This window comes from Gorilla gorilla, chromosome 6, assembly GCF_029281585.2.
Source record: "Gorilla gorilla gorilla isolate KB3781 chromosome 6, NHGRI_mGorGor1-v2.1_pri, whole genome shotgun sequence".
Taxonomy (NCBI): Eukaryota; Metazoa; Chordata; class Mammalia; order Primates; family Hominidae; genus Gorilla; species Gorilla gorilla.
The window spans coordinates 159904323-159916602 of NC_073230.2; the positions used below are offsets into that span (position 1 = coordinate 159904323).

Genomic DNA, 12280 nt, shown 5'->3' on the forward strand with positions numbered 1-12280 from the left:
TATTCTAGTAACATATTTTTTAAAAGATGTACTAATGGCCAGGTGCAGTGGCTCACGCCTGTAATCCTGGCACTTTGGGAGTCCAAGGCAGGCGGATCACTGAGTTCAGGAGTTCGAGACCAGCCTGGCCAACATGGTAAAACCCTGTCTCTACAAAAAAAAAAAATACAAAAATTAGCTGGGCGTGGTGGCGGGCGCCTGTAATCCCAGCTACTCGGGAGGCTGAGGCAGGAGAATCATTTGAACACGGGAGGTGGAGGTTGCAGTGAGCTGAGATCGAGTCACTGCACTCCAGCCTGGGTGACAGAGTGAGACTCCGTCTCAAAAAAAATTACACACACACACACACACATGCACACACTATATCCCAGGCATTGTGCAAGATATTGGGAATAAAATGGTGAATCAGACCCTCTTCCTGCCCTCATGTGGCTCCATATACTAGTAGAAGAGCTAGACGTGTGAACAGCCCAACAGTGCTATAACACGTGTGTGCTAGTTGCTGGGGCAACACATTTGAGGAGCTCTTTGCTCTTAGTGTCTCTCTTGGGAGGTATACCTGGTGCTACTTCCTGCTGTCAATTCTAATTAAGCATCTAAAAGAGATGTTGGATGTTACTTTTAGAATTATACAACATCAGAACTAGGTTTTATGTTCAACCACTATATTTCGCAGATGAAACCCAGAGAGGGCACAAGATATCCTTAAGCTTATGCAGGGAGATAGAAACACAGGTTCCTCAGGAGCTTAAGAGACCCTGTGTGTTGATTAGCTTGCACCAGGTGCTTTGGAAGGTACAAGGAACTCGGGAATAGTGACTGGGTTGGTACTGGGGCTGAGTTGTGTGGGTAATCAAACAGTGGACAGCTTCATGCTGGGAAAAGATCCAGCTTGGCCAGGGAAGTGGAAGTGTGCGTAAGAAGGACGATGTGTGTCACCGATGCCCTAGGATATCTGGGGGTAGCAGATACCCTGCAACATCTCTGGCAGATTTATTGGCTGCGGCCACTGCTCTGCAAATGTCACCTCTTGTAGGTTTTAGGAAACGTGTGTGTGTTGGTGGGGGGGAGGGGGCTAACAGAACTGCAGCCCACTTTGGCAATGGGACTGCAGAGGAACTGGGACATTTCAGGGAGCTCCCTGGCCCTAGAGGGAGTGAAAGGACAGGATGGACAAGGGGTGAGGACAAGAAAAATTGAGAGCCACGTGGGCTTTGGTTGGTCTCTCCAATGGGATGAGTAGGGGAGAAAGGCATATAATATTTCATCCCTCCCTCTTCTTCCTCTATGTACCAATGGGGTCGGGTAGCATTTAGCTAATCTCCCAAGTCCGGCAGGGGGAGGGTCTTTTAGGAGAGCACTGCTGCAGCCGGCAGTGGAGAGCCTGGGCAGGGAGCCAGGGAGACAGGGAGAAAACTCCGGCAGCAGGGTGGTCTCTAGGGCTGACCTCGGAGCCTGGGGACAGGGGAGCCTATGCCGCACTGAAGGCCGGACGCTGTAAGCGAGGAGCAGCTGGGCCTGGGCGGACTCCTCGGCCAATCAGCCTCGGTCAGCAGCACCCTCAGGCGCAGGGCACTGTTTGGGCATTGCCTAGAGATCCGACACCCCGCCCAGATCAGCGCAGGGAGGCGAAAGCGACAGCCGGGTGCGGGAGGAGACCAGGGCAGCTGTCTCCTCCGCGAGGGTGGCCCTCAAGGCAATGCGGGTGGGGGCTGGTGAGGAGGCGGAAGGGCCGAGGCTGAGTGGGAGGGGCCGGGGCGCCTGGGCTGGAGCGCGCGGCTCGGGGGTGGAGGCTGCAGAGCCAGCGAGCGAGCGAGGGGCGGGGGCGCCCGGGCCGGCGCGCAGGAGGGGCGGGGGCGGCGGGGAGGGGGGCTCGGGCTGCGTGTGCCGGAGCCGGCGGGGGCGGCGGTGCGTGCGCATGACGCGGGGGGAGGGCCTGGGCCGCGCGCTCCCGGTCCCGTTGTTGTTGCCGCTGGAGGCTGCTCCGAGGCAGCGGGATCACGGCGCTGGGAAGCGCTCGGCAGCGGCGGCCACAGCGTGCGCGGCGGCGCCTCCTGGCCTCGGCCTCCGGCCCCCGGCCCCCGGCTCCATGCGCTAGCCCCGCGCCGCCAGCCCAGTAGTCCCGGCCCCGCCAGCCCCGCGCGTCCGCTCGCCGCTGCCGCCGCCGCCGCCGCCTCCGCCGCGCCGCCCCGGGCCCGCCTCGGGCCCCACGGCTCCGAAGCCATGAACTTCCAGGCGGGCGGGGGGCAGAGCCCGCAGCAGCAGCAGAGCCTGGCGGCTCCGGGGGGCGGCGGCGGCGGCGGCGGCGGCAGCGCGGGGGGCGGCGGGCAGTTCGGCGGCGCGGGGCCCGGGGCCGGGGGCGGCGGCGGCCCCTCGCAGCAGCTGGCCGGCGGGCCCCCCCAGCAGTTCGCGCTCTCCAACTCCGCGGCCATCCGGGCCGAGATCCAGCGCTTCGAGTCCGTGCATCCCAATATCTACGCCATCTACGACCTGATCGAGCGCATCGAGGATTTGGCGCTGCAGAACCAGATCCGGGAGCACGTCATCTCCATCGAGGGTGAGCGGAGCCGGGGGCTGCGGGAGCCGGGGCGCGGTGGCCTCTCCGGAGCCGGCCGAGGGCTCCACAGGCCGTGCCTGGCCATGCTCTCCCTGTCGGGGGTCCTTGCGCGCTTGAGGACCAGGCCACGAGGTTTGCCGATCTGTGTTGCAGAACCGGCGGGCAGCTTCGCCATATCTCGTTCGGGGACACTTTGGGGTTGGGGGTTTTCTGCTGACTGTGCTCCAGGGCGCGAAGGTGGTGTCGCTTGTGGGGGCCGGGACCAGATCTGTACAGGCCTGGCCGGGGAAGGTGGGCGCGGCAGAGGGCTTCAGCTGCCGGGAGGTGGGGTCGTGACCGGGGAGGCTTCTTAGCCGCTGCCCGGGCCCTGCTCCGCAGTGGGGCGGGGGATCGGAGCCTCGCGTTAGTGGATGGCAGCCTTCCCGGGCCCAGCGCCCGCAGGCCCGGAGGGTGGCGCTCGCCGCGGCGCCCTTCCCGACGCACACCCCCTACGCCGCGGCGGCCAAGCGGTAGCGGGCCGGGCCTGGCGCTGGGCTGAGGCTCAGCGACCGCGTGGGAGGCGCCGGCAGGTCCATCCGCGCTTTGGCCGGGTCATGAGCCTGACGGGGATCCGCGGCTCCTCGGTCTGGAGGCAGCTGCGGGGCAGCCGGGTGCTGACCGACCTCCAGGGACACCGCACCCAGAGTCGGGGACCGGAAACCCCCGGCCACTGCGCTGCCTAGCGCTTTTTTCTCTGGGCCCTTAGGCCCTGGACTTTCGACCGCTGAGGGCACAGGAAGTGGTGGCACGCTGCTGGCAGATGCCTCGCAAGCCCTGGTGTGGTGGGTGCTGGAGGCACCCGCAGGCACCCCAGTGGCATGGTGACCTTCGAGCGGGCACGGACAGATGGGCCTCACCCTGGGCCATCTGCTTCCTCCCCCAGCTCTGTTTGAAAGGGGACGCCCACCGGCAGGTGGTGGGTTTGGCCTCAGTGGAAATGCAGTGAGAGCCAAGGCCTTTTGCCATAACATGGAGTTATGGGCAGGGGCCTGTCCCTGACTTGGGCCTTAAGGTTAGGGCCCCACTCCCAGCTTCATCTGCTTGCCTGAGGTTCTGGGGGATAGTGCACCTGAACACCTCCCTTTCTGCTTTCAGAGGTCCCCATAGCCGGGGAAGAAGTATTGGGTCTGGGGGGACCCCATGTGGTGCTGGGTTCTATCTTTTGTTGTGACATGACAGTCTGACTTCCTTCTGCCTTTTCCCAACCCGTTCTTATTTCTTTCCTCTCAAGACTGAGTTCTCTGTGAACTAATTAGGTGACAGAAAAAACTCATTAACGTGGATCTGAGTAAATGGCCTGAATCACCGCTGTGGCTGGGGACTAGGAGATGGCATTTGTGCGAGCCCTGGGCCCCAAAGACAAGAGATGACCAATTTTTCCTCTTAGATCTGAAGAGGGTGGAGGCGGGAGAGACATCGTTGCTGCAGCTTCACTGTCCTTGGAGGAAGTAAAGACATTCCTGATTTGCTCCAAGCTTACCTTCCCCCAGCTCCTTCTGGAGGGCGACAAGCCTCGTGGGCCGGCCACGGGAGGGTGGGGGCACATCTGCTTCCGAGCTTTTCCCAGAGCAGGGAGAGGTTTCCGGGCTCCCCTGGCTCCAGCTTGAGCAGCGACCCCTCCTCCCCAGCTCAGGGGAGCCTCTGGTTGAGCATCTTTTGTGATGTGAAGGCTGATTCCTGGGGCGCCCTTGAGTTTTTTGCCTGATCTTAAATTTAACACAACAGGCAGAATTTCCCCTCCTAGAGCCCTCCCCTGACCGACTTCTCCATTGCGGTTTGGAAATACCCCATGGTTCTGTCTACTAGGCCTGGAAGCTCAGCCTCACCCTCGTGAAATCCTGGGAGCCGGTGTCTCATTGTCACCAGACCGACCCAGCCGCGGCTCACACATCCGTTCTCAGCCCTGCTGTTCCCACTCCTGGGCCCTGCTGCCCTGCTGCCCTGCTGTCCCTCCCTCCCCCCTGCCCAGCCTCTCCTGGCACCGTCATCTTTATCCACCTCACCCCTCTTGCGTTCCCACTTTTCTGCTGTAGGCAGTCTTCAAAAGAAAAAAAAAAACCACTCCTTCTCCAATTTCTGCCCTATATCCTTCCTGCGATAGAACTCCTCTCCATCTGCCAAACCATATTGCTTCTGTCCTGCGAAGCGGTGTCCCCACCTTCTTTCTGCGAGGAGGGAGAGGCGCAGACTCCCTGGGCGTTTCCAAGCACAGTCTGAGGCTGGACTGAGACCGAGCCCTCCACCCCCAGCCCCAGGGCCGAACAGACCTAGGCTGTTACATAAACACAGTGTCAGCTGGGAGCCGGGTCCTGTGTTTCCTGGGGCTAAGCCTCTCCATGGAAAGGGGCTGCAGTTCCGAGTGTATAACAAAGCCTCCCTCACTCTGTTTAGACTTCGGTGAAGGGTTTGTTTGTCCCAGCTCTGAAAGTGACGTGGGACCTGCGGTCAGGATCCATCTGGCTCTGAGGAAGTGCAGTGGGCACTTGGGCCTCCTGTAGTCTCTCTGCCACTCACAGTCACTTCTGACCCCGTGTCCAGGACAGGAGGAAGCAGGGGATGTTTGGCTTTCCTGTGTTTCAGGACAGGATTTGAGGAGAGGGAGACCATTTTGAAAAGTTCCTTTACCACCAGAGGCCAAGGAAAGAGAAAACCTGCCCATTACTTGGCCTTAGGGAGTGGAAGAAGTACAGCCTTCAGCTGGGAGGGAGAGCTGGAGGGCTCACTATGTGTAGAGCCTCTGAGCCACCTTCACCTCACTAGTGGGGAAACTGAGGCTCAGAGAAGGGAGGGAGCCAAGCGGATACAGCCAGGGAGAGTATGGGCCTTCAACAGGAGCCCGCTTCTGGCTTGGCACTCACCTGCAGTGAGCGCTCCCTGACAGCTTGGGTTTCCTGGCTGAGTCCTAGAAAGAGGGATGCAGGAGAACCAGGGCCTCAGTCCAAATTGGGACACTGGGCACGTGGAGCGCAGGATGTTGTACCAAGCTAGCCAGGAGCCCCAAAGCAGCCCGGGATCTTTCCAGGACCTGCTGGTCCCAGTCGGTGTGTGCAGGTGAGGGCCCGGCACAGGGGAGGAACAGGGGCTCAGGGAGGGCCTGGGATCCCTGCTGGCAGTTCCGGGGGTGGGGCTCCCGCCTGGAAATGGAAGTGGACCTGACTATTAGGTGTGTGTGCCATATGGCTACTATTGTGCATGCCGGAGCTGGGCTTTGTCAGCTGGGTGACTTACTCAAGTTTCTCCATTGTTTTCCCACTAGGGCTTTTTTTTTTTTTTTTTTAAACAGTTACTTCGAGCATTCCAGCCGGCCTGGCCTGGCCTGGCCGGCAGAGCGTTCTCACTGTCACCCTTACCCCACTCACTTTCATTCAGTTCACAGATTGCCTGCCCTGGGCTGTGGGCTTGGTGACATCCTAAAGGGACTAAGGTAAAGAGATCAGGGGGTTTCTTGTTTGGGTCAAGCCTCAGCTAGACAGAGAAGGGGCCACAGCTGTGACTGCAGTTGGGTGGCAGCTCAGAGGGAGAGTAAGACGGTGCATGTGGCCGGGTACAGTGGCTCACGCCTGTAATCCCAACATTTTGGGAGACCAAGGCGGGCGGATCACGAGGTCAGGAGATCGAGACCATCCTGGTTAACATGGTGAAACCCCCGTCTCTACTAAAAATACGAAAAATTAGCCGGGCTTGGTGGCGGACACCTGTAGTCCCAGCTACTCGGGAGGCTGAGGCAGGAGAATGGTGTGAACCTGGGAGGCAGAGCTTGCAGTGAGCTGAGATTGCACCACTGCACTCCAGCCTGGGCAACAGAGCGAGACTCCGTCTCAAAAAAAACAAAAAAAAACCAAAACAAAACGGCATATGCCCTAGCATCCCACAGCCCTCAGCCCTTAGGCACACCTGGGGTTTTAGTGTTTGTGTCTGTTTCTGTTCGTCCTGTGACTTGATCCTGGAGGACTGGCATGATGGTCCCCATGTTTGTGCTAGGGTGCTCTCTTGAGCTTTCCTTACTGTTCCTGGGTGGGCACTCCCTGGCCGGGCCCTGCATTCCGCCGTGGGCCCTGCTGCACCACACACTGCTGATGTTCCCTTCAAAGACGAGGACTGGGGGGGTCTGGGATGGGTGCCGGGGACATGCATCTGGAGCCAGCCCAGGCCCCTCTGGCAATTCATTGGTTTAGGGACTGAGTGTCTCATGGGGGCCTGGTTGCTTATGCAGGACTTTGCTCGCAAGAGTTCTAGCAATTCTGAAAAAGAGCATAACCATGTGGGTGCTAGTAGCCAGGGAAAGCTTCATTTGTTCCAGATACATTCATTTAGCTCCTACTGTGTGGCCCGGTTGCATCTAGCACAGTGAAAAGCAGACAATCAAAGGAGAGACAGGGAGAGAAGGGGCCAGAAGGTCTGGGCTTGGTGCCCTGGAGAGAACGACTCAGCCTGTAGGAGGTGCCAGAGAGGCACTGGGAGTCCAGAAGGAGACCTAGATTTTCAGAACACCAGGGCAGGGCAAAGGTCAGAGACTTGGGAAACCTCATCACTACTTCTTTCTTCCGGGTCAGAAGCCAGAACAGGAAGACCTGTCCAGCCTGATCTCAGGCTGCATGGCCTCGTGGGAACCCCTGGTACCCTGCTCCATCCAGGGTCTCAGCTCTGGCTCTCCCCAGCAGTGGTACCCCACAGATGAAGCAGTCCTTGTCCCTATGGTGCCACCTGGCTATCTTCCTGTATCATTTATTTCTTTCCTCAAACGTGTGCCAGGCCTGGGGGTCAGGAGGATTCCCACATAGAGGAAACAGGATGATGAAGATAACGGAGGCAGGAGAACATAGTGTGGCTCTCGGAACGGCAAGTTGGACTCTGCAGCTCGGGTGTTGAGTTGTAGGAGATGGGTGGGTGAAGTGGGCAGGACCCTGGTGAAGGAGTATTTCATGCTTTCTCCAGTATTTATTTCCACCCTGCCGTGTTCCTAGAAACCACAGGAGTTGGTGCGTCATTCTGTGAAAGATGGGCGTCACAAGGGCTTAAGCCTTTGAGAAGGCTTGAGCCACGCCAGCATCCACACTGCTCGTTTGTGCTTGTGAGCCCCCTACCAGCTGTCAGTGCGTCCCTGGCCCAGAAGTGGAAGGAACGAGGTACCCTTCTTGGGAAGCAGGTGTATGTAGCCTGGGAGAGCCAAGGCTGGGGGGAGACAGACATCCCCGTAAGGACTCCCATGTCCATGTGTGGCATTGCCTAAACATCCACCTGTTGTGTTAGTTTCTTTTTAATATGCAGGTAACTGGAAATTAGTTTAATCTGATGCTTTCCTCCTGACCCCTAGCTGACTTAAACCATTGCAGGCCAAGTGGTAAGGGAGCTTATTTTGGAGCGCAGAGTTGAGGTGGGGAAGGGGGGTGAGCCCAGCCACGTGCTTTGAGGGCGCAGAGATTGGGTGGTGCATGTCCCACCCGTGAATGTTCTTCCCTCTGCCAGGCTCACTGCTGGGGGTTGGAATGAGGCTTTGCAACACTTTGCATCTCATAGTTTATTTTCCCAGAGGAGGGTCTTTTTTGGATTTGCAAGTATTTCCATTTCACAAGTGAGACAGCCTAGGACCTAGATTAAGTAACTTTCCTGAAGCCACGCAGTGAGGGGAGGAAGCAGGGATTTTCTCTGGTTCTCCAACTCCAGGTCTCTGTGGTTTGCCTTGCATGTATGGGCTGAATAAGTGTTGTTGGCCACACCACATCAGCCCTTAAAAGCTGCTTCTACAGGAAACTTTATGGGAGTCAAATGGACCAGAGTTTAACTCTTGGAAGCCTTTAGAATATAATTTTAGGGTGAATTAGGCCTCCTGCTCCCTACTATAATTTTCTTCTGCTCCCCACTATAATTTTCTTCTGGACGTCTTCAATCCCCAACTGAATTGAATGGTGGCTCTCTGAGGCATCTGTCTCCCATGGGTAGCACGGATGTAGCGTACAATAGACAGATGCTTGCTCAAGAAACATATATATGTATGTATGTATTATATGCATGTATATGTGTGTGTATATATATTTTTGGAGACAGGGTCTCCCTCTGTTGTCCAGCCTGCAGTGCAGTGGTGCAATCCTAGCTCACTGTAGCCTCAAAATCTTGGGCTCAAGCGATCTTCCACCTCAGTCTCCGAGGTAGCAGAGACTGCAAATATGCACCAGCACACCCAGCTAATTTTTTCATTCTTTGTAGAGATGGGGTCTTGCTATGTTGTTCAGCCTGGTCTTGAACTCCTGGACTCAAGCAGTTTTTCCACCTCAGCCTCCCAAGGTGCTGGGATTACAGGCATGAGCCACCACGTCCATGCCCAAATATGTATTTAATTTAAATTTCATTTTAATGTGTTTAAGGGATGAAAGTAAATACATACTTGTTAAAAGCCATTCAAATGTAGAAGTAGGAAGGTGGCTGCCCGGCCTCCCCTCTCCTGGGAGGATCTGTGGTGAGCAGTCGGATGTGCATCCTTCTGGTCTTTTTTCTATTAACGACTCTTTGCTGGATTTGCTGTTACTAGGCTTTCGCAGCAAACGTGGGATTGTTGTGGAAAATGCTTTGCTGGGAGAAGGGGAGCCAGAGATTCACAAAAGGAGGCTCCCGTGTTCGTTTGCGTATTTGGCAGCTCCTAGGCTGGGAGTCAGGATACCTGGGTTCCTGTCCCTGCTCTGCCACTAACTGGCTGTGAGAGCTGGGGCAAGTCTGCTCTGGGTGCGTCTTCTGAGAGTCACATTCTGGTTGTCTATGCAGCTAGGGGTGACCCTGGCGTGAGTATCTGGAACAGGCCAGGCTTGGCTCCCTGGCCAGGGGTCTTGTCTGTCAAGTGAGCACCTGAGCTGGGGTCCCTGAGATCTATTCTGAGGCTGCCTCTGTCATGCAGCACTTTGAGATGCGCCCCCTTGGAGCCCTCCAGGAGCTGAGAATCAGAAGAGATCCTGTGGGGAGAGGTGAGATTTTCTGTGCCTCTGTTTCCTTACCTGAGATGGGTCATAACAAAGCTCCGCCGCTTGGTAGTGCTGAGGATTGAGACCGCCAATGCGGTATGCTTAGAACAGTGCCTAGCGTGTCATAAGCACAGGTGAAATATCAGGCATTATTCTGAAAGGCGGCAGGGTATCCTGTGTAAGGGAATGCTGTTTATTACGTGCCGCCTTGTACGCTTGTCTCGTTATTGCTTTTGGACAAATTTTCAGAAGAAAATGGTCAGACTCTGGGGTCGGCACATTTTTAGGATGTTTGCGGCACTCTGGCACCCTGCCCTACAGAAAGGCCATTTGATTTTCAGGCATAGAGACAGCCTGGAGTTCCCTGCCCCACTTCTCCGGCACCCCTTCTTCATCTGATACGTAAGAAAGAAAAAAAAAAGACTAAATGACTCTCGTTGTTTTACTTTGTTTGACTTTGATTACTAGTTGATCACTAGCTATTTCATTATTGGATTCACTTTGACTATTAGTGAGAGTCAATATTAAAACATTTTTGAGGGGTCATTTGCATTTTGTTCATTCTGTACATATCCTTTATTCATTTTACTTTTGGTTTGTTCCTCTTTTTCTTTTTTCTTTTTGTAAAAATGGGGTCTCACTATGTTGCCCAGGCTGGTTGTAAACTCCTGGCCTCAAGTGATCTTCCCGTCTCACCTCCCAAAGTGCTGGCATTTCAGGTGTGAGCCACCATGCCTGGCCTCCCCTCCCTTCCTCCCTCCCTTCCCTCCTTCCCTCTGTCCCTCCCTTCCTCCCTTCCTCCCTTCCTTCCTTCCTTCCTTCCTCAGAATATTGGTCTGTCACCCAGACTGGAGTGTAGTGACGCGATCGTAGCTCACTGCAACTTCAAATTCCTAAGCTCAAGCAATCCTCCCACCTCAGCCTCTTGAGTAGCTGGGACTCAGGCATGTGTCACCACATCTGGCTAATAATTTTTAAAATTGTCTTGTAGAGTCAGGGTCTGTGTTGCCCAGGCTGGTCTCAAATTCTTGGCCTCAAGTGATCCTCCTGCCTCCACCTCCCAATGTTACTTTTTCTTATTGAGCTGAAGACCGTTTTAATCTCTTTTAATGTAGGTTTTTCTACAACGTACATTTCTCTGTTTGCTGCAAGTCAGGCACTGTCTGAGTCCCATAGTCAGCACTTCGGCCTCAATGTGCCCTGAGCTGAGCAGACAGTGCCATCCTCTGGGCCACCCAGGAGGCTGAGGCTGGCTGTGCCCGCTCCATACCGTAGCCCCAGATGGCTGTACCTTAGGGCTTTGTGCCTGTTCCTTTTCTGCCAGAACCCCTCCTTACCGCTGTAGGGGTGCCTGCCTACAGCAGCTTCCCTTTAGCCTTTTCAGTTTGGTGTTTTGATGGCTTGCAAACCTGAAACCCCAGCGCCTGGAGTGGGATCAAAGCCCGTCACAGGGGCAGAGGGAGGACCGAAACGTCTAGACCCCTCCAGGGATCTCTGCTCTGCTTCTGCTGGGATCCCCACCCCTTCCTGGGCCTGGGTTTTTCCAGGCACTGGTGGATGGCACTTCTGTGCCTGGAGGAGGTTTTGGTTAAAGATGCTCTAAATGTCTTGTCCAATCACAGTTGTACAAAAAAAAAAAAAAAAAAAAAAAAGATACCAGAAAGGCAAGCCCCAGAGCCTTTGTTTGAGAAGACCTGGGACGTTTTGGAGGCTTTCCATCACTCTGAGGCAGCACCCCCTGCCCCCCTGCCACCCCATTATTACTTCTAGATTGTTCTGGATGGTTCTATATTGGGTGATGTGGAGTGAAGCCTGGCCTTCATTTCTTCTCTCAGGGCCTGAATAGAATAGAGGTTAAGCACCTGGGCTCTGGAGCCAGGCTGCCTAGATTTGGGTCCCAGACCTACCACTTGGGAGCTGTGTGACCTCGGGTGAGTTCCTTAACCCCTCTGCGTCTTAGCTTCGCCATTGGTAAAACATGGGCATCCGTTTCATGGTGTGGGCGTGAGAAGCAAATCAGTTAACGTCTGCAGAGCTTTTAGAGCAGCAGCCGCCCTGAGGATGTGCGTGCTCGGTGGCGACTGTCTCATTACTTGTCTCAGAGGCTCAGCTGTCATCACCGCCTGCGTGGGGATGCGTGAGGTGAGGGCTGCATGAGATCACAGGAATGACCATTTCCGGACCCGAGCCTGAGAGCCCGGGTGGCAGAGTGTGGGGTACATTGGTTTAGCTCATCCAGGCCCAGGGGAAGGGACCTGAGGGGGCAGGGCTGTCACAGGGCCTGCACATTCCCATGAACACCCAGGGTCATCTTCGATGTTTTGTCTGTTGTTTTTTTCTCTGATTCAGCACTGTGCAGTAGACATGGGCGAGTCACACGTGTGAACTTAAATTTTTTCTTTTTTTTTTTTTTTTTTTTTTTGAGGCGGAGTCTTACTCTGTCTCCCAGGCTGGAGTGCAGTGGCATGATCTTGGCTCACTGCAACCTCCGCCTCCCAGGTTCACGCCATTCTCCTGCCTCAGCCTCCCGAGTAGCTGGGACTACAGGTGCCCACCACCACGCCCGGCTTATTTTTTGTATTTTTAGTAGAGACGAGGTTTCACCGCGTTAGCCAAGATAGTCTCGATCTCCTGACCTCGTGATCCACCCGCCTCAGCCTCCTAAAGTGCTGGGATTACAGGCATGAGCCACTGCGCCCAGCCTAAATTTTCTTTTCTTTTCTTCTTTTTTATG

The 12280-nt window shown here is 55.6% G+C and overlaps 1 protein-coding gene across 4 annotated transcripts in view; it reads left to right on the forward strand.

Annotated features, from left to right (window-relative positions):
• The first annotated feature begins 1377 nt into the window (after window positions 1–1377).
• AGAP3 (ArfGAP with GTPase domain, ankyrin repeat and PH domain 3) overlaps window positions 1378–12280 on the forward strand; it is a 59128-nt gene continuing 48225 nt past the window's right edge. Inside the window, exon 1 of one of the 4 annotated variants that reach the window (XM_019030512.4) lies at window positions 1378–2557. In XM_019030512.4, coding sequence (XP_018886057.3) covers window positions 2224–2557 — 334 coding nt within the window. In that variant the 5' untranslated portion in view covers window positions 1378–2223. The remainder of the gene's footprint in view (window positions 2558–12280) is intronic. The other 3 variants (XM_031012897.3, XM_031012900.2, XM_031012899.3) reach the window with 3 other exon arrangements.